Source organism: Dipodomys ordii, unplaced genomic scaffold (genome assembly GCF_000151885.1).
Source record: "Dipodomys ordii isolate 6190 unplaced genomic scaffold, Dord_2.0 Scaffold175, whole genome shotgun sequence".
NCBI classification, from domain to species: Eukaryota; Metazoa; Chordata; class Mammalia; order Rodentia; family Heteromyidae; genus Dipodomys; species Dipodomys ordii.
In genome coordinates, this window is record NW_012267391.1 from 2,062,022 (window position 1) to 2,083,732 (window position 21,711).

At 36.1% G+C, this 21,711-nt stretch overlaps 1 protein-coding gene across 1 annotated transcript in view; it reads left to right on the forward strand.

Moving 5' to 3' along the window:
* The window catches only part of Fxr1 (fragile X mental retardation, autosomal homolog 1), a 57,870-nt gene that overhangs the window by 22,267 nt on the left and 13,892 nt on the right, over positions 1–21,711 (forward strand). The window contains exons 4-8 of the mRNA XM_013033676.1: positions 5,004–5,120; positions 7,739–7,909; positions 10,625–10,703; positions 14,427–14,536; positions 21,581–21,667. Of these exons, the coding sequence (XP_012889130.1) occupies positions 5,004–5,120; positions 7,739–7,909; positions 10,625–10,703; positions 14,427–14,536; positions 21,581–21,667 (564 nt within the window). The remainder of the gene's footprint in view (positions 1–5,003; positions 5,121–7,738; positions 7,910–10,624; positions 10,704–14,426; positions 14,537–21,580; positions 21,668–21,711) is intronic.

Genomic DNA, 21,711 nt, shown 5'->3' on the forward strand with positions numbered 1-21,711 from the left:
TTCAATCCAGTACTGAATATTTCTCACAGGAAGTTGCTTGATAGTAACTAAGAGGTTTTTAAGTCTCACTTGTGCCTATTTTATATAGGGTTGGATAGGGAAACGGGAGGAATTGGAGAATTTATAACTGATGAAATGATTTTCTCTCTGATTCTTAACATTTTAAGCTTGTGTGTATGCATAGGCAAATGTGTATATATGTTTGTGTGTGTGTAGGCAATGGAAAATATCCACCCCCATTGATCTTCAGTGGTCATTTTATTGAGACAGTCACACTATGTAGGTCAGGCTGGTCTTGAACTTAAGATCTTCCTGACTGCCTCCTGAGTACTGGGATTATACATCTCTACCACTATACCATGTCTAGTACAATTCTTTTTTTTTTTTTCCATGATAAATTTTCTTTATTGGTCCTGGGGCTTGAACTCAGTATCTGGTCACTGTCCTGAACTTTTTTTGCTCAAGACTAATCCTCTGCCATTTGAGCCATAGTACCACTTTTGGCTTTTTTGCTGGTTAATTGGAGGTAAGAGTCTGACAGATTTTTTTGCGTGAGCTGACTTAGACTACAATCCTCAGATCTCAGTCTCCTGAGTAGCTAGGATTACAGGTATGAGCCTCTAGCGCATCAGGAAGCAAAAATTACCCTTTGGGGTGGGGTGCTGAGAATATGTTTTCCTCTGTCTTTGATCTAGGAAGGAACAAGCCTTATCTCTGGTCTGTTTACCCAACTGTGAACAAAATATTCATGTTAGAAATTTAATTATTCAGAAATAAATAATCCTAGGTTATTGTATTTCACTTTGCTTTATGATTTAGCCCTAAAAATGTTAAGCTGTCTTTGGTTTTGTGAATTATTATCATGAATTAAAAATATATTTTACTTTTGAAGATTGAAGAAAAAAGTTTTAAGTTTTGTACCAGCAGTGCATTCCTTTGGTGGTCAGGGCAGCAACATTTTTTAGTAGTATGTTGGTATGTATCATAATTAAAAGGCTGTAATTAGTAGACTTTTTGCTATTACCAAAAATAACATTAACTAAGGTTCTTTTGTAAATCTTCTGGTAGTATAGATCTTAAAGAGTTCCCTTGTTGAATCAAATTCATAGTCAATTTTCTTTTGCTTTTTTTTAAGTTTCTGTACTAGGGCTTGAACTCAGGGTTTGAACACTGCCCTGAGCATTTGTGCTCTAGGCTAGCACTCTACCACTGGATCCATGACTTCACTTTCAGCTTTTTTGGTAGATAATTGGAGATGAGAGTCTGATGAACTTTCCTATCTAGGCTAGCTCTGAACTGCTATTTTTGGATCTAAGCCTCCTGAGTAGCTAGGATTACAAGTGTGAGCCACTGGCGCTGAGCTTGATATTTAAGATTTTGATACTATCAAAAAGAACCATCTCAGCCCGGTATCGGTTTTGCTTGTTGGAAACGCTTTGTCTGCTGAACTTTCATTTCCTTGGTCAGTAGTGACATCAAACACCTTGTAAATTGTGTTTTTGGAGAGAGAGTGGAGTGTGTGTCTTTGTATGTCTATGTGTCTTGAACTCCAGGCTTGGACATTGTTGCTGAGCTGCTTTTGCTCAAAGCTAGTGCTCTATCTCTTGAGCTACAGTTACACTTTCAACCTTTGTGGTGATTCATTGATGATAAGAGTCTCATGGACTTTTCATGCCTAGTCTGGCTTTGAAATGATGCTGAGATCTCAGCCTTCTCTGAGTAGTTAGGATTACAGGTGTAAGTAACCAGCACACAATTCTGTTTTGATTTTTGTTCTTACTGTGTTCAGAATAAAAACTTCTGGTCTTTTAACATGCTTAGGCCAACAAATGTACTTGTTACTAGAGATAGTGGTGCTACAGGGAAATAAAAAGGTATCCAAAAGGGAGGAGGGCTCTACCGGGTCTTCGTAGGTGCTATGTTTTTGTTTTGTCCTGTGGTTTTTCTTCTTTTGGAGACAGGGTTTCAGTATTATAGCCCAGGCTGGCCTTGAACTGTGTCTTCTTGCCTCTGCCTTCCACGGGAATGGATTATAAATCCAGTGTATGCCTGTAATTAACTTTTTATTCTCTGTTTATGAGCAAGGTTTATGAATCAAGGTCCTTTGGTAAATATGAAAATGATTTAGATGGTTTCAAGACTCGAGATACCTACCACTGAAAGAGGTGTTACTAGATATTAGTTAAGGGTTAATTTATTTTGCATTTTTGTTTTTTGACACTGGGATTTGAAGTTTGTACCTTATACTTCTTTACTAGGTGCTCTACCACTTCGGCCGTTTGGCCAGCTCCTATTATTTAAATATAGCAAGTCAACTTTCATTCAGTATTTTTCTTGTTTTGATAATGTAAAAACTTAAAAATAGGAACTGTTTTATAAATTTAACTGCCCATTAGTTATTATTTATGATTCTAAAATATATCTTATTAATATTAATCTCATTTAAAAATGTATCTCTGAAAAGGTTTATTACTTTTGGTGTATCATACACTTACCATTACTTAAAGTATATGTCTAAAATACTTTCATTACATGTGGATCATCTTACACTGAGATCAGATTGTACTACTTGAAAAAATTATATATCTATGGGTTTAATACTATAACCACTAAATTTTTTTTATTATAAAGGTGATGTATAGAGGGGTCACAATTATATAAGTCAGGTAGAGTACATTTCTTTTTGGCAATGTCACCCCTTCCCTCTAGCAATTTTTGTTTTAGAAATTCAGCAGAGTTTGATATTCAATCAATTTGACATGACTAACCCATTGAAAATTTTTTGTTTACCATCGGTTTCTATTCATCTTTGCATACTGCATTTGGCATTTTTCCATGTAGATCAGGAGTAAGGAATCTTTTTTTTTTCCTGAGAGCCATTTGAATATTTGTAAAATCACTTACAGGCCACATATCATATATATCTGACATGTGTCTGTTTTGTCTTATATACAAAACAATTTCATAGGCTTTTATATCCATTGAGCTGGACATTCCCCATCGCTGATGTAGCAAGTAAATTTTGGTGCACAAATATGTTAAAAAATCAAAGAATACTCTCATCCTTGTAAAAAAAAATAGGATATTACTGGGTCTTTGTCAGAGAATTTTAGGAGTTTCTTATTGAGTGATTAACTGAATAAGGCTATCATCTTAACTTTTCTTCTTAGGAATACATTGAGAGCATTAATTCAGAATGTCACCTGAGGATTTTGTAGTCTCAAGATACCAATAGAATCTAGACAGCTGCTGTCTTTTTGGCTTCTCTAATTCTCCTAATAATTGTAAAATACTTTCTGTATCTTTTTTATTCTTATAATTATAGGAGAATAGTTAAGTATTCCAGATATTCTACTATTCAAAAATAACCCAAAGTAGCCAACTCAAGTTATGATTTAAGGAAACTGCAGGATGCTGCAGGCTTTTTTTGTGTGATATGCTTATACTTGATGCCATCATTCTTCTGTTTCCTTAAGTCTTTAAAAATGTTTAGCTGAAGGTGTGGCTTAGGAGTAGAGTACCTGCTTAGCAAGCTGTCCCTTGAGTTTAAACCCTATACTTGAAAACACACACACACACGCACACACGCACACACGCTCACACACTGAACCAATGAGATGTAGCTTGGTAGAGCTTAGCACCCCTAACTTAGCACAGCTAGCTAAATAAATAGATGTAGACAAAATAAAATAATTCAGTTCTACCTTAGGATTGTTGTAAAGGATTCAGTGTATGCATATTGCAGTGTGACAGAATAAATTTTATTCCAATAGAAAATAATTTTCATGTTGAGACCTCTAGGAAAGAATAAACATGAAATACTGAAGAGGAACATTTGCTTAGAAATTCAGATTCTAAAATTGATTTCACTGGATCCTGACTGTTACACTTGTATCTGTTTTTTTTTTTTTCTCATAGCCCTTTCCTAATTTGATTGCTAGATTTTGGCTCACTCATTTACAATTAAGTATACCTACCCACTTCCAAAATGTTTGTGAAATGATCTTAGAGCTTCTCAAAACTGTTTACAAATGTTCCTTACATAACTCTTACCAATCAATAGTTGATTTCTCTAGTCACCTGGTGCAGTCTTACTTCCTTTATTCAAGATTGTTTTTTTGTGAGAATACTTTGTTGTTTTCCTCCTGCTACTTGCTTTCATGTTTTGAAAATATATTAAGATACAGTATTGTAGTAATTTCAGTTGGTTTCTTTAGCAGAAACGCTGTTATTTCCTGAAAGTGATTTCAACGTTGAGTTTGTCTTCTGAAAACAATTCTTTTGAATTATTGAACAGAGCTGAAGGACATGTTATATAAGACTGCCTTTTTTTTTTTTTTTTTTGGGTCCGGTCGTGGGGCCTGAACTCTGGGCCTGGGCGCTGTCCCTCAGCTCTTCAGCTCAAGGCTAGCGCTCTACCACTTGAGCCACAGCGCCACTTCCGGCTTTTTTCTTTTTGCTTATGTGGTGCTGAGGAATCAAACCTAGGGCCTCATGCATGCAAGGCAAGTAAGTGCTCTACCACTGAGCCACCTTCCCAGCCCCAGCTGTTTACATTTTTTAGCATCGTTTAGTTGTATAAGAGAGTTAAATTTATATGCATGTATAGGATATACTTTGATTAGGTTCACCCTTCTCTATCACTCTTTCAAATATTTTTTGAAATTTAGCTCTTTAAATACATAGACATTTCTGTTGACCAGACTAATTTTTTATCTTTTCTGGAGTAATGAGAAAGTTATTATAGTATGACATTAACATTACATTAACATTTAGTGTAGGGATCCTAGCTTCTCCTACCTTCCCACTGTACATCTTCTGAATAGCAGGTATAATATAGGAGTTCAGCAGGGAATACTTTAGAATGAATGAATGTTAGCTAAAGAGAAAGCCATATATAGTATATGCTAGTCATGGAGCATTCCTGTAGAAGGAGCATGTTTGTATGTAAATCTTGAAAAATGATGATTGAACTTTTGAGTGATTCACATATTTGTGTATAGTCTGCTAGTGAAGCAACTGTGAAGAGAGTTAATATCTTGAGTGACATGCATTTGCGAAGTATTCGTACAAAGTTGATGCTTATGTCCAGAAATGAAGAGGCCACTAAGCATTTAGAAGTAAGTGGTTTTATTTATGAAAACTTTATTGTTTGTCCCATTTACTATCAAAAGTATATTTTTGTTTGGTGGGTTAACTTGACTGTTCAGACCAACTAGGTAGGACATGTTTAATGCTTATTATCTGAAGTTCTTAGAAGAAGAACTGGTTATTTTATGTACCTATTTTTATTTCTGTTTTTATATTTCTACTTAAATTTTTGCTTTTAGTTATTTTTCAGATTTTATTTTTGCCCAGGCCACCTTGGAATCCAGTCTTCCTATTATTTATGCATCCCATATAGCTGAATTACACTGGTACATCATCATACCCCAGCTTAATTGTTAATTGAGTCCTGATACCTTTTGTCTGTGCTGGACTTGAACTACAGTCCTCCATCTCTTTGTATCCTGAGTAGCTGGTACACTCTGCCTGGCATCTGTTTTAATTTATCAAACATGGCTTTTCTTTTGTTAAATGCCTCTTGAATTTCCATGTTAGGGATTAGATGACAGAGCCAAAGAATTTAGTAACAATAGTGAGATGATTTTGCTACATTGTTGCTTTTTTTTTAATTAACCACTATATTTCCTATCACAAAATCAGTTCACTGTAGCAACTCTTCTATATTGCTGTTTGTACAAAGTTGATGAGGTCTGGGAGTGGAAAATAAATCACATGCTGTATTTTTAAAATATGCCTTGCCATTTCTTCTCCTGTCTATTGTATATGTGTGTCAGAATTGGAATTTGAACTCAGGGCTTGGGCATTGTTGTCACGTAGCTTTTTATGCTCAAGGCTGATGCCTTCCCTCTTCAGTCACGGCTCCACTTCTGGTCTTTTGATAGTTAATTGGCAATAAATAGTCTCAAGGACTTTCCTGCCCTGACCAGTTCTTCTGTCTTAAGATTCTATATTTTCCTTTCCACTACCACTCTATTAATGTATTTGTTCTTCTCTTTCCTCACCATCCGAGCTAAATATAATATTCACATACACACTACTTTTATCTGGAAAAATTGAGTTTTCTTTATCCTTAGGAAATATTAAGGATATATGAATGAATTCTAAAACAAGAATGATTGTATTAGAATACTGGGTGTGTAATTCCCGTAATGCTGTTTTAGAATTATTGTGTGACCAGGAATTAAATGCACTGGATTAATTAACCAGTATTTTATTTTCCTTTTCATTTTATACCAGAAAGATTTTATTTATTCCATAGGAGAATGAATTTTGGACTTTATTAATTTTTCTATTATTATTTATTTTTTTTGAGCTGGTCCTGGGGCTTGAACTCAGAGGCTGTACATTGTCCCTGAGCTTCTTTTGCTCAAGGCTAGCACTCTTACCACTTGAACCCAGCGCCACTTTTGGCTTTTTTTTTCTGTTTATGTGGTACTGAGGAATTGAACCCACGGCTTCATGCATGGTAGGTAAGCACTCTAGCCACATTCCCAACCCTGAATTTTGGACTTTTTCACTTAGGTTTTGTTTTTTCTCTCAGAAGGCTGAAATCTGAGGATGGTATGTGAAGCCAGCCCAGGCAGGAAAGTGTGAGATCCTGTCTCTTAATTACCAAAAAGCTGGAAGTGGAGCTGTGGCTCAAAGTGGTACCCACTAGCTTTGAACACAAAGAGTTCAGGGACAGGCCTTGAATTCAAGCCCCAGGAACTTAAAATTTTTAAAATGTGCATTTCATTGATGTCAATGGATTTTACATTCTCTTGATACTTCTCAGGTACCCTAGTCTAGACTGGTCTAGAATTCAAAATCATCCTGCTACTCCACGGCTGGATTTTGCTCTACTTGACCATCCTTTTACCCCATTTTTATCCGTTTTGTGGACTAGTCTAAGATCCCATTGAAGCACAAGACAAAAATAAGACTTGTAGATGACTACAGTATCATAGTCCTATTTTCATTTAATAAATATTCTTTGTAACTTCAATTATTTAGAATTATAGAGATGAGCTGGTTTTTGTAAAATATACTTGTAGATAATGCCAGAATTGCAGGCTTGTGCTGTCACAGGCTTGTGCTGTCACATGCAGCATTGTGGGATTTTTTTGTGGTGGTTTTTTTTTTTTTTTTGGTTGGTCATGGGTCCTGAACTCTAGGTCTGGGCATTACCCCTCAGTTCTTCAACTCAAGGCTAGCGCTCTACCACTTGAGCCACAGCGCCACTTTTGGCTTTTTCTGCTTATGTGGTGCTGAGGAATTGAACCCAGGGCCTCATGCATGCAAGGCAAGCACTCAACCACTGAGCCACCTTCCCAGCCCCAGCATTGTTTTTTTTTGTATTCTTGGTCAACTTGTACTTTTCACATTGTTAATACGCTCCTGTTCAAAAATTTCCAATTTTCTCTTCCCTCCAGACCCTGGTAACCACTTTTATTTTCTCTAAATATAATTACTCTAGGTATGTAAGTGGAGTCTTTCAATTAGGCTAGTAATGCTCTCAGTCAGTGTTCATTTGTGTTACAGTATGTTTAAGAATTTTCTCTCCTTTTTCAACGATGATATTTCATATATGTATATACCACAGTATTCATTGGTTGGTAGATAAGATGTTTTCAACCTCTTGATGTGAATCATAAATGGGGATATAAGTCCTAATTTCCCTCTTTACTATTAGTGCACAAAACAACTTGCAGCAGCTTTTCATGAGGAATTTGTTGTGAGAGAAGATTTAATGGGCCTGGCAATAGGAACACATGGTAGTAATATACAGCAAGCGAGGAAGGTTCCTGGAGTTACCGCCATTGAGCTAGATGAAGATACTGGAACATTTAGAATCTATGGAGAGGTAAGTTGGCTTTTCTTGCTTCTGCTAACTTTATAGAATGAACAGTCTGCTGAATTATAATATTTTATGTGGAATTTCATTTTATCTTAACTATTATTGAAGGTAGAATTCATTCACCTAAAATCCATCAACTTGGCAGGTTGTAAACCTAACTACTCAGGAAGCTGAGGTCTAAGTATTGAGGTTTTAAGCCATCCCACATAGACTCTTAGGTGGCTTAGGTTGTAGAGTGCCAGCCTTGAGTGAAAAATAGTGCAAGGACCTAGTCTAAGAAAGATAAAATGTTTATGTGTGTGCTGGTCCTAGGGCTTGATCTCTGGGCCTGGACTCAGTCCTTGAGCTTTTTTGTCCAAGACTAGTGCTCTGCCACTTAAGCCACAGCTCCACTACTAGCTTTTCTTGTGCTTAACTGGAGATAAGGGTCTAATGGATTTTCCTGCTCAGACTGGCTTTGAACCATCATCATCGGATCTCAGCCTCCTGAGTGGCTACATTACATATGTGAGGTACCGGCACCTGGCTGGAAAAGTAAATTTAATACCCTAGTTTTTATGTTTTCTATTTCTCTATAAAGAGATCCTATGAGATGTAGCTATTCCATGCTCATTGCATATCCTGTTTTGTGAAGTTCACGTTCAGTGTTCCTGGGTTCAATGTTTGATTTTTCTATGTCTGTATACTCTTAGTAAATTTTTCATGATTAAAAAAAAATAGTGCAAGGTCTTGAGTTCAAACCCCAGCCTAAGGTACCAAAAAAAAAAGAAAATCAGGTTGTGGGGCCTGGCATAACGGCTCATGGTAGTGATCTTGGCTAGTAAGAATGTGGCTTCAGAGTTCAATCAGTTTATTTAAGAAAAGAAATCTCAGCCTAGTAATTATTAAGTAGTAGTTATAGTCATCTTCTGTTGGGAAAAAGAAGGATTTTCTGAGTAATGTTTAGAATTTTCAGAAGGTTCTTAATGACTTCCATAGTTTTTTTTTTTCCAATTTTATGCCTACTACAAATAATTCATCCATTTAATTTTGATTGCTATTTTGTCAACACCAGTAGCAAATAGTATGTAATAAAACCTTTTTATGACGTGACTTTGGATAATATTTTGTCACTTTGCATTTGCAGGGTAGGAAATGAAGTTATATAAAAAACATAAGCACTTGGGAGGCCAGGAGGATGGGAAGTTCAGGGCCAGTCTAGATATTATAGTCACCCTTCAGCTTGGGTAGCTTAGCTAAGACAGTGTCTCAAAATAAGGAGTAAAACAAGAGCCCAGTGGTGGAGGTGGAATACTTGGCTAAAATAGGTTACTTCCTGGGTTTACTTCCTGTTACTAGAGGGGAAAAGTGTTTATTCCAGATGTTTGATTAAGACCATTCCTCAACTATGATTTTTTTCCCCAAATTTTGACCTTTTAAAAAGTTATTTTTGGTGCTTGAATGCAAGGCCTGGGTGCTTTCCTAAGTATTTTTTTCCGCCGTCTTTCAAGTGTAGCACTCCACCACTTGAACCACAGCTCCACTGGTGGTTAATTGGAAATAAGAGTCTCACTGACTTTCCTGCCTGAGCTGGCTTGAACCAGGATCTCCAGATCTCAGCCTCCTGAGTAGCTAGGATTACAGGCATGAGCCCCCAGTACCCAGCCCTAATGCATACAATAATTCTGACCACAGAGATTTGTTTATATTGCTGAGAACTTTCAAAAGTGGGCTATGCAACATAATCATTCTGAGGACAGACATTGTAGCCTGGCTCTGCATTTTGATAAGTTTCTTATCTTTTCCAATAATAATGATGATACTTACCATACAGTTTCTGTTTCAAGTGTTTTATTACATATGGTATACATTGAAGTGAGCACAGTGAATTCTTGAGCTATGTTTCTTAAGAGAACCATCAAAAGAGAATTTTTTGAAATTTAAATACCTTTCCCTACTTTTCATATGTTTAAATAGTTCCAGTAGGAACCAAAATAAATTTTATGCTCTTATCAGTAAAGTTCTTTTAAAAAATCTACCTCTGCAAAAGCAACTTTTAAAATCATTTCTGGGGCTGGGAAGGTGGCTCAGTGGTAGAGTGCTTACCTTGCATGCATGAGGCCCTGGGTTCGATTCCTCAGCACCACATAAGCAGAAGAAAAAAAAAGCTAGAAGTGGTGCTGTGGCTCAAGTAGTAGAGTGATAGCCTTGAGCTGAAGATCTGAGGGACAACACCCAGGCCCAGAGTTCAGGCCCAACGAACAGACCCCCCCCCCAAAAAAAAAAAATCATTTCTGACTTTGAGAATAAGTGCAGTTTTTCAGAAAATTTGAATAAGTATGTTTTTTGCACTTATATGGCAAATACATTCTGAGAATATGGACCAGTATGTTTTGGAAGGGGTTAATGTTTGGCTCCTCACTAGTATGTAATAGACGTAATTTAAACTATTATTATTAAAAGATTGCAGACACTCTAAATTTTTTGAGTGCAACTTTTTTCTTTTTTGGTTGGTCATGGGGCCAGTTGGGCCTGGGCGCTGTCCCTCAGCTCTTCAGCTCAAGGCTAGCATTCTACCACTTGAGCCACAGCACCACTTCCTGCTTTTTAATAGTTCATAACTTAATCTGAAATAGCACTTCTTAATGACTGAGCAGAACTTTGCTCTTCTCATTTTGTTTTGGACTATGAGTTTGCTTCAAGATAGTAACAGTAATTCCTATTTGTTTTCCCTTTATTTAGAGTGCTGATGCTGTAAAAAAGGCTAGAGGTTTCTTGGAATTTGTGGAAGATTTTATTCAGGTTCCTAGGAATCTTGTTGGTAGGTACTTCTAAAATATTAAATAAATGTTTATACAGATTAATTTGAAATTAGTTTCATAGTTTGCTATCTTGTTCTAATTATAGGAATATTTAGATAGCAAATATTACCATATTTTTGATGATAACATTTTATGTGACTTGGACCTATATGAAGATGCTTTTTTCTCTAATAAGACCTATAATTTGTAGAACAGTCCGTCATATTAGTTTTTCTTAAATCTTCTCATCCATGGAGTTCTTCCCTATTCCCTTCCTTATGTGTCTTTTTTACCAGATATTCATCGGAATTGTGATGGTACTTTTTGAAAAGGTGTTTATGATAATGTTTTTCTTTAATGCAGATGAGAAAGTAACTGCGCTAACAGTAGGGAGGGTAATCGATTTTTGCATAATAGGCCCTGAAGTATTAGTTGTTGGCAAAGTCATAGAATAAGCGAAGAAGTCACGTGCAGGAGATGATGCTTTGTGAGGAAAGGTTTCAGTATTGTTTATCTCTACTAATGAAAATGATGGCATGCCTGAGTTATATAAATTGGCAAAAGCTTTGAGCTTGAAGCAATAGTTAAAAAAGCATTCAAGCCTGGGATGACTAAATGGTTCTGTTACTAATGTGTCTTATGTCTATGCTTTGCTTTTTTTGTGTGTGTGGTAGGGTGATATAGTTAGGGTGCTCAGAGCACGTCCTTAACACCTGTGCTGTCTTTAGAGCTATGAGGCAAATGTAATAAGTAGTAATTATTTTAAATAGTAAATAAATGAAAAGAATAACAAAATGTAGTATAGTTCACCAACAGGAATGACTTTCTGTTCCCTTTGTCTCATTAAGTTTTAACTCTGATGAAGTTATTTCTGCCTTTTTGGGTCCATTTATATAATGGGACCTCTTCATCCTTTAGGAAATAATTGCCTAGGTAATGATGTTTCATTTATCATACTGCAAAAAACTGAAGAGAATTTAAAATGTATGTTTTGACTGATAAGCAGTATATTCAGGAAAAATGATTTACAACACAAGGATTTCCTTTTTTTTGGAGGGGTGGTCAGTTGTGGGGCTTGAATTCAGGGCCTGGGCACTGTCTCTGAGCCATTCTGCTCAAGGTTAGCGCTTTACCACTTGAACCACAGCTCTGGTGGTTAACTAGTGATAAAAAGAGTCTCACAGATTTTCCTGCCCGGATTGGCTTCAAACTGATCCTGAGATCTCAGTCTTCTAAGTAGTTTACAGGTGTAGGCTACCAGCATTCACCAGCACTTATTTCTTGAAATCAATGATTAGTAGTTTTATATTAAATGCTTTTCAATTCTGTACAAGTCTTTGGGTAGATAATGACATACTATTAATTACAAAAATTAGTTGATGAGTTCTTAGTGTGCTATTGTTTGCCATACTTTGTGCTGCTGGGGAGATAAGTTGAAATTAAAGGTGAATAAAATCTTCAAGAATTCTGTATAATTTTAATAAGCATCTCATACAACCATATCCAAATATTTAGTCAAATGAAATCACGATTAACAGAACTGCTTTTGAAAAATGTGTGCTTTGTATTTAAGTCATACTGAGTTATTGATATCTGTAAGGCACAAATATTGTGGTACCTGCTGTGCATATTGTAATTTTAACATTTTCTCGCTTAAAATGATATGGTAGAGCTATAAGGAAGAGTTAGATTTCTTTCCAACTTGATTCTGCAAAAGTACCCTTATTCTAAGAGTTTTTGTATTATGAGTAACAGTTCTTGATACTTAAGAAATAATGAAATTGAATATATTAGTTTTCTTATTCTGCTTGTCTTTTTCTTTGATTTTCTTACCAATCCAACGATAGTGCATGTTTTTCCTGTATTCTGGTTAGTTTTGGTAATGTGAATTGCTTGTATGCTCTTCAGGAAACGAATGAAATGACAACATTGGTGACATTAAGGAGTAGGTCAAAATTTCTGTTGGTTGTCAAGTGTAATACTGTATTTCCCTCAGCTGTTTCATGAATAAAGCACTCTTTTGAAAGATAGTGTATTCTAAGTGAAAGAGAAAAAAAAGGACTGAGGAATAAAAGGGAATGAGGACCACTTGGTGGGTAAGTTCCAGAGAGGATTCAACTTAAACTTAACAAATTTCAAGAGTTTTAGGATTTGATCATTTCTTTCCTTTCCCAAATAAATTTTCTGTGTATATTGAGTTGAGAATTAAAAATTTTCACTTCATAGAAGCTTCTTTTAATCACTTCTTTATCCCATCAACATTTATTCTTAGTGCTCAATTTATACTACAGGTGTGCTTCAGTTTGTCAATATGCTCTGGAATTTAAACTATGGAAATGATCAATTAAAATATTGAAGGTCTCTGGCGGGACCAAATAAAACTTGCAGGTAGGTCCCTGCCAAGGACCCAGGAGTGTAATGGAAGTTTATTCACCACTGGTGTAGATCACAAGAAGGAAGTGACAAAGATATTGGGAGAAGGAATTATGCCCTATTAAATTGATTTTTGCTTTTGAGAAGACATTTGCTTCTTTTTTATCAGGGTGTCAAATATGAAGTTGATTCTTGAGCTTCACTGTTTAACAATGAAGGTGGCTTTTAATGTGCTGCGGCTAGAGCTTTTCAGAAGACTTAACATTCTGTGTCCTAATTGCTTTTTGTAACCAGTTCGATTTCTGTTGCTTTTAAATTTAGGCTTACTAATGAGGAGGGAGATTTTAAAATGGGGTTAAAAGAGTGAGACTATCCTGTCAGAATTCTTTTGCTATATTGACCAGTTTACTGTTAACCATTATTCCATTATTCTTCAATGGAAATTGTTCTTTTAAGCACGCAAGCGAAAATTTTTATTTTTAACTCTTTTCAACCAAAATAATTAGTTGCAAGCTTTTCTAAAAATGGTTTAGTCAAAATGATGTGTAATTTATAACAAATATGAAGATCTGTTTTATATAGTAAAGGTTACCAGAATATTTTCTGATTACTAAGTGACGGTACCCAGGTTGCTTCGTTTTCTGTATTAATCTTTAATGGGGAGAAAGAGTATGTTCTCTTTTTGAGACTTTGCTTTAATTATGGTATGTTTAATAGCTGGAGTTGCCAGATTTACAGGTATGGAGAAGGTAACAGTTTTGAATTTTATGTTGTAAGCAAGGCAATGAACATGTTTTCATATATATATATATATAAATATAATATACCTATATATACTTTTATAAAGCTGTGAGAACTTTTAAAACTTTTGATGTAAATTGTAATACTTTTAAAATGTATTTTGTTTTTACTGAGAATATTTTGAAAATCATGTCAAATCCTTTGGACAAATACAAACTTGAAAATAAAAGCAAGATAACTGTGACTATCACCCTAGAAATGAATAAGTTGATAAAGTTAATATCAATGTAATACAGCTTTCTATTTGCTTTATATATGTAGAAAAATTTGAAGTGGTTTGGAGTTTTTATTTTTAAAATGTAAAGATGATAAAAGGACAAGTAAATATTTAGACTGAAAATTTCTATGTGAGAATTATTTTCAATTTCAGTAACTTCAGGTATATTGAAGAGAATCAAATTTCAGACTAAGGGTAAAATTTCTTGGTAGTCCTTATGTGATTTAATCGAAAATAAAATGTAGGAGCTTTGCTAAGTGTTCATATTTGATATCGTCATAAATTATTCAGGTTGGTGTCTGAGAATATAGGGAATTTGTTTTAACTACTGTATTTATTTTCTTTTACAAAGGAAAAGTAATTGGGAAAAATGGCAAAGTCATTCAAGAAATAGTGGATAAATCTGGTGTGGTTCGGGTGAGAATTGAAGGAGATAATGAAAATAAACTACCTAGAGAAGATGTAAGTGTTTTTAGTGTAAGAACCCTCTTTGTTTTCCATGTTTCTTGGGTGACTTACTGTTATATTTTAGGATTCATTTCAAAAAGATGTCAGTTAATCTACTTTGATAAAGGTTATGCTTCCTTGCTTTAAGAAAATTCTGTTCCTTAAACTTTTTCAAAGGCTGGAATGTTTCAGGTTTCCAAATGATGCATGGTAAAACATTTTGAATATCGATTATTGGAATCTTGGCATGTTATAGCCAAGTAGAGACTCAGCATTACAACTTACTTGTTCTAAAGAGCCTTTTTGACTTGTATGCTGAGATGACCTTTCCCACTTACATATTATTCATTGCTATTTTTTATCTTTAAGATGCGTGTACAGAGGGATTACAGTTACATGAGTAAGGCAATGAGTACAATACTTGTCGATCATTGTTATTCTTCCCTTCCTTGTTGTTGTCCCACTATCCATTCCCTCCCCAACCTCCCCCTCTTCTTACCACCCTCCACCCACAGTTGTGAAGCGCATTTCCAATATACTGTCCTGTGGGTATCCTTGTTGCAGTGGGTCATTCTGTGTCCTTGTTTCATCACTGCTATTTTTTTGTTGCTGTTGTTTTGTTTTTTTTTGGGTCCGGTCGTGGGGCCTGAACTCTGGGCCTGGGCGCTGTCCCTCAGCTCTTCAGCTCAAGGCTAGCGCTCTACCACTTCAGCCACAGCGCCACTTGCGACTTTTTTCTTTTTGCTTATGTGGTGCTGAGGAATCGAACCCAGGGCCTCAGGCATGCAAGGCAAGCGCTCTACCACTGAGCCACCTTCCCAGCCCCATCATCACTGCTATTTTTTATCGTATGTTTTCAAAGATTTCTTTCAAACAGGTTATGAACTCCTTGTAATCAAAGTCATATGGACATTTAAAATTACCTGCTTATATAAACACAGATTACTGATATTAAAAATGTGGCTGGGTGCTGGTGGCTCACGCCTGTAATCCTAGCTACTCAGGAGGCTGAGATCTTAGGATCACAGTTCAAAGCCAGGTTGGGCAGGAAAGTCCGTGAGACTCTTATTTTTAATAAATGGCCAGAAAACCGGAAGTGGTGCTGTGGTTCAAGTGGTAGAGCACTCGCCTTGAGTTAAAGAGCTGAGGGACAGCGCCCAGGCCCAGAGTTCAAGCCCCACAATCAACAAAAATGAACAAGTACATGTGTATCCTGCCATGTCTTGTCTTCCCTTTCCATCATGCCTAATAGATTTTAGTGTTGTTTGGTTACTTTTTTTTTTTTTTTTTTTTTGTGGGTGCTATCCCTGAACTTATGTTTTGTTCAAGGTTAGTGCTGAGCTTTTTTTGGAGGTAAAGAGTTTTCTAGATTTTTCTACCCCAGGCTGGCCTTGAATCTTAGTTCTCAAATCTCAACCTCCTGATGTGTGAGCCACCAGTGTCCATCTTAATTGTCTTCTTGTGTCTTTGTTTTGCACTAAATGTTGTCCTTCTTTGCTAAGTTACCAGAGCATGGATGAGAAGTTCTCCACTTCAGAGTTTCCACACAAAATAGGTTCTTGAGATTGACTAAAGGATTTATTTTAGTATAACAATTAAAGTAGGGCAAAATAGGAATGAGACATTTTCTGCCACCAATGTAGGAAAGGAGAGCTAAAGACTCAAAATGGTGATTCTTATTTGTAACTCTTAAATTTTGAATTGAATGAATTAAGGTGGTTATATCAGATTCCTAATGCTTAGACAGCGGACATCCTTTTGCCAGATACATTCTTTCATTCTGTTTTTACCCATTCAAGAAGAGTTTCCAAAAGACATATTGAAGTAGCTTCTCTTGTCTCCTACTCATATAATTTAACAGTAAAGGAAAGGAGTGGGGGGAGGTCCTGGAATGGTAGGAGGGGAGCTGTCTGTTTTTCAGTTTATTTTCTGGTTTTATCTTTTGAATTTAGCTCTTCTCATACTCTTTTAAAGTAATTTCTTTCTGCTCATTCATTCTTCCTCATTTCCTCACTAAGCAACTTTGGTTCCTGATATATTGAAGAGAGTGTAGAGGGTTGGCAATCCATCTACTATGGCTGTTTTGTGCTGAGAGTGGACTATTGGCTCTGTCTGGAAAAAAGGAAGTAGAAGGTGACATGGGAAATAAGTAAACTATGTTTCCTCTATGGTTAGGTAATAGGTCAGATTTTTCAATGGAATCAAGAAACAGTAAAGAAAACAAAATCTGTAGACTTAAGATTTATATTGAATATACTTTCTGTTAGGTTTTTAAAAAGAGGTAGCCAAATAAGAACAGCACCACGCATGTGGTATTCAGGTAAGGGGTAGGTTTATTCAGTAGACCTGCTAGGACCAGGCCAGGTTGGGACTCCACACAGCTGGCAAAGAGGTCTGGCCCTGAGTTAGGCTTTATCTAGGGTAGGGGCGGGGAAAGGTGTGGCCAAGTAAAGGGAGGTGGGACCAGGTGGGAGAAAGGTATGGCCACATCAGATCCAGATGTGACCTCTTCCAGGTGTCCCAGTTGCCTAGGTAACACAGGTACTGGGCGGGGTCTGCTTGCCATCCAGAAATGGACCTTACACTTTTCTACTTATAGAAATGGCATACTAGGTTAATAGCTATAGTAAAAATGGCAGCCTACATATACACACAACATAATACATAATACACATATGTTCTGTTTTAGACCTTTAGGAGGTTAGGTCAGTTACTCTTTTTGTGCTGGTAGTAGAGCTTGAACACAGTTCCTTGTGCTCTCATTTGGCTTTTTTACTCAAGGCTGTTGACGCTACCACTTTTTTTCCACTTTTTGCCTTTTGCTGGTGAATCTCAAACTTTTCTGCTTGGGCTGCTGGAACGTTGATCCTCAGATCTCAGCCTCCAGAATACCTAGCTAGGATTATGGGCATGAACTACCAACTCCTGGCTAGTTGTTCTTTATGGAGGATTTGGTATTTTTTACTCCTTGCTGAATCTGGCTATTGTTGCTGTGGCTAGAGCTTCCTCCAGGAAGTTTATAATCAGGTCCTGGGTTCCCTCACAAAGGGGCTTTGTTATCCCAAGTGCACAAATCCAAATCCTATGGAATCCAGCTATTTAGAAAAGTTTTGTGCTGTTTCTTTAAGGTGGCCCTAGTACTAATTTTTTTTAAGGGCCAAAGTAGTTCTGGAATTACAGTGTAGCCAAGAAGTTTTGTGTTAGATCTTCCTTAGATCTTCTTTTGTTAGGATATTTATGCATTTTGGTGATCCAGCATCCTATAGACTCCTAAGAATTTGGAGTTAGGCTCTATGATTTAAAGTTAAGGACCTTAATTTCCTTGATGTTCCAGTAGGTTTAGGATCCGACACAATACACTGATAGTTTTTTTATTACAATTTTATTCATTTCCTTGGTTATTTTTTAAAGCAGATTTAATGTTCCCTCCTCCTTGCAAAATGGAACCAAGGCTGTAATAGTTGAACACAGGTACATGTTATAGTAGTTTTCTGTGAGTAATACTAAATGCCTTAAAGAAGGATCCAAACTGGTAAGAAAAACCAAAAAACAAACCCCTTTGAATATAAAAATTGCTGTGAATCTTTTGATCTTTGCGATTTATCTATATTGGTTACCTGTAGCCAGTGTCCTTTAGAAGGAGACCCAAGCAAGGGAGTTAAGGCAGAAAATTGAGCCCATTAAAATTATTAAATGAGTTATTAAAATCGATCCTTTAAAAGCTATGTTGACATACCCAAGGTTCCTAAATAAGACACTAGAAGTTTGACTATTTGGGATCTTGAAAAGTGGAAGATCCCTTTAATTTCTCAGGGACTACCATTTTGGAGGTGGATATCCCTCACCCACTGGAGAAAGGACTAGTTTTTTCTACATGTGTCCCTTAATGGCAGAGACAGTATGTCCCTGGATAGCATGGCTCCTTCTTAGGGTATTCTGCTTTCCAATGACCTGTTTTTCGGCATTCATAACCTTTCCCTTTTGGAATATGGAATCACCCTGCTTGAGAGTTTTCCCAGGTTCTTCTGACCTTTCTTAAGTCTTATTTTCATGAAATCTGGGTGTTGAGAACTTCAAAGGCCAGATTTGCCAGTTCTTTTAAGTGGAGTCTGGCGACCCTTTTTTTGTTTTTTTAAAATAGTTTATTGGTATCTGCAGCTGACTGGATAAAAGACATCCCCAGAAGTATTACTTCCTTTCATGGATTCTGGGCTACTAGTTTGTTGTTGTTGCTGCTTTTGTTTTTGTTTTAGGGCCCCTAGAAATAGGATAGGGTTCTTACCCTTACCTAAGTGACATACCTTTATCATGATTAGTAGCCTTGTGCATTGGTTGCTTTATTCTTTAAATTAAGCAACTCATCATAAAAGTTTACTTGATGTTCCCAAAGATGGCTGCAATTTGGTTTATCATTGGGAATGGCAATATTACTCAGCATTTTATCCTACGGCACATGTTTTCTCTCATATGTGGAAGCTATATCTAAAATAAACCAGAACAATTACACAGGTGTCTAGGCATTCACACATGTTGAATGAGACCTTCTCTTAAGGACACAAGGGCACAATGCCTGTGTGTGTCTTACCACACAAAATATATTCCCTTATTGAAATGAACTCTAGGAAATGAAAATGAGGTTCTTTTTCTTGGCTGTTGTTTTTGTTTTCCTTTTACCTTGTTCGTGTGTGTGTGTGTGTGTGTGTGTGTGTGTGTGTGTATGTGCCTTTGGGAATGAGGGAGGTACAGAAATGGAGGAATAAAGGATAAATAAATGTAGTAGTGGTACATAGCAGACACTACATTGAAAATGAACTATACAACTTATTGGTGGGGAAGAGGGGGAAAAACTTGGAGAAGAGGGGAAGGGATGACATTGTTTAAAAACATGTACTCTTTACCTGACTTACGAAACTGTAACCTCTGTACATTGCTTTTATAATAACAATAAAAAATTTAAAAAATGACAATACGGATGCTAATTTTCAAACTTGGGGCAGTTGATTTATTTTGATTGTCTTTATATTGAATGCTTACCCTTGTTGTTGTTGTTACTTCTAATAGTTACTTGTTTGATGATGGGATTTCCATATAGTAACCTGATTATGTAATTTAAAATGTGTATATAACAACTAATAAAAAGTATATATTTGAATATATGGATATATTAAATATGTAAAGTATAATTTCTCATGTTTTATTTATAATTTTAGTATCTGCATGGATTTTTTTTTTCCTCCTCATCCTGGGGCTTGAACTAAGGGCCTGGGTGCTGTCCCTAAGCTTTCTTGCTTCAGGCTACCATTCTACCACTTGCCTCACAGCTTCATTTCCAGCTTTTTGTTGTTATTGCTTAATTAGAGATAAGTGTCTCATGGACTTTCCTGCCCTGTTAGTTTGCTTTTAAACTTGATATATTATGGTGTTTCTTTTGTTGTTTTTGTTTTCTTTTTAAGTACATTTGATTTTTTTGATAGACTCTGTGTATATAACCCAGGCTGGCCTCAATCTTGTGCTCTTTATGTCTCAGCCTAATGGGTGCTTGAATTATAGGTGTGTGCCACCAAGCTGGGCTTCCTAGTTACTTTTAAAGTGAATATTAAATAATATGTATGACATTAAATAAGATATAGATGTAGGACATATAATACATTTTCAGAAGTGATATGAGATTAAAATTTTGGGGGATTCAATTTACTGCCTCTGTCTTTAATTCACTTTGGCCTTCTCTCAATCCTCCCAGCACACACTGGCATTGATTACTATATACTTGCTAGGCAGTACTCTTGGGCCACACTTTTAATACACTTAATACACTTAATTATGCCCTCTTACCTGAAAGATACCTGTAACCTTAAATTAGATTCCCTTTATTTTGTACCTTTGTAGTTGAAATTACTGCTTCCTGATCACTGTGATTCTCACAGCTACATGATTCTTACGGTGTTAACATCATTCTTAGCATCTGTCTTGGAGCTTTTCTGTTTTTTTTAAATTAAATATCTAAAAGTCATTTATTAGAATGTTTAAAAAATTACTTAGAAGATAAATTTCACTGAATTTATACTTTAAGACTGAACAATATTTATGTAACTATTAGGACTATGCTACAAATTGAAGAAATTTTTTTTTAACTAAGGCTGAAATGTGCTTTTTTGTTTTGTTTTCTTGAGTTTTAAGACGGGGTCTCACTGACTTGTAGCTCATACTGACTTTGAACTTGAGATCCATTGTCTTCATCAGGTGGAATTACAGACCCAATGTGTGCCACCATGCGCTGTTACTGAAATGTGGTTCACGTGCCTATACTTGTATGCTAGGAGGCTAAGATCTGAGGATCATGGTTCAAAGCCAGTGAAGTCCCTGACACTCAACTCTAATCCCTTCCCTCCTTTCCATCCCCTCTCCTCCCCCCCAAAAAAAGTAGAACTGTGTACACCTCTTGTATAGAATGCTCAGTGTAGAGCACTATGCTCAGTGTAGAGCACTAGCCTTGAACAAAAGAAGCTCAGGGACAGTAGCCTAGTTCTGAGTTCAAGCCCCAGGAACACCACAGAATAAAAGGAAGAAAAATCCCTAGCCATCTTAATACCTCTTCCCTCCTCCTTAAAATAATCCCTCCTGTTGTTAAATTTAACAAACAAATAGTTTGGGTTAATCCTTTGGTTTAGTTTAATTATTGATGACTAAATACTTGCTGTGCCAGTAGTTCTCTATTTTTGTATCATATAAGTATTCTTATTCTTTCAGTGATATATCTCTTAATTGTCAGGAGATAATCCTGAGTACACAGACCCTGTGTGGAAATTTAGATTCAAGTAGAAACTGGTTTAAAATGAGGGTTTTTTTTTCATGTTAAAATTAAATTGTAGCACAAATATGGCAATATTTGACCATTTTAGATTATAGATTTCAGTTCTCTTGAAGTTTACTAGATATAAGTTGCTATGTGTATTAGAAAAGTTTTTCGAATTATGTATTATGGTTAGATTTGTGCTGGAATATTAAGTATTGATTACTGAGGACATTGGGGTTTTTTGGTTTTGTTTTTCTTTTTTACAGGGCATGGTTCCATTTGTATTTGTTGGCACTAAAGAAAGTATTGGAAATGTGCAAGTTCTCTTAGAGTATCATATTGCCTACCTAAAGGTTTGTATATAATTTACATTATATTTTCCACTAATCATTGCCAC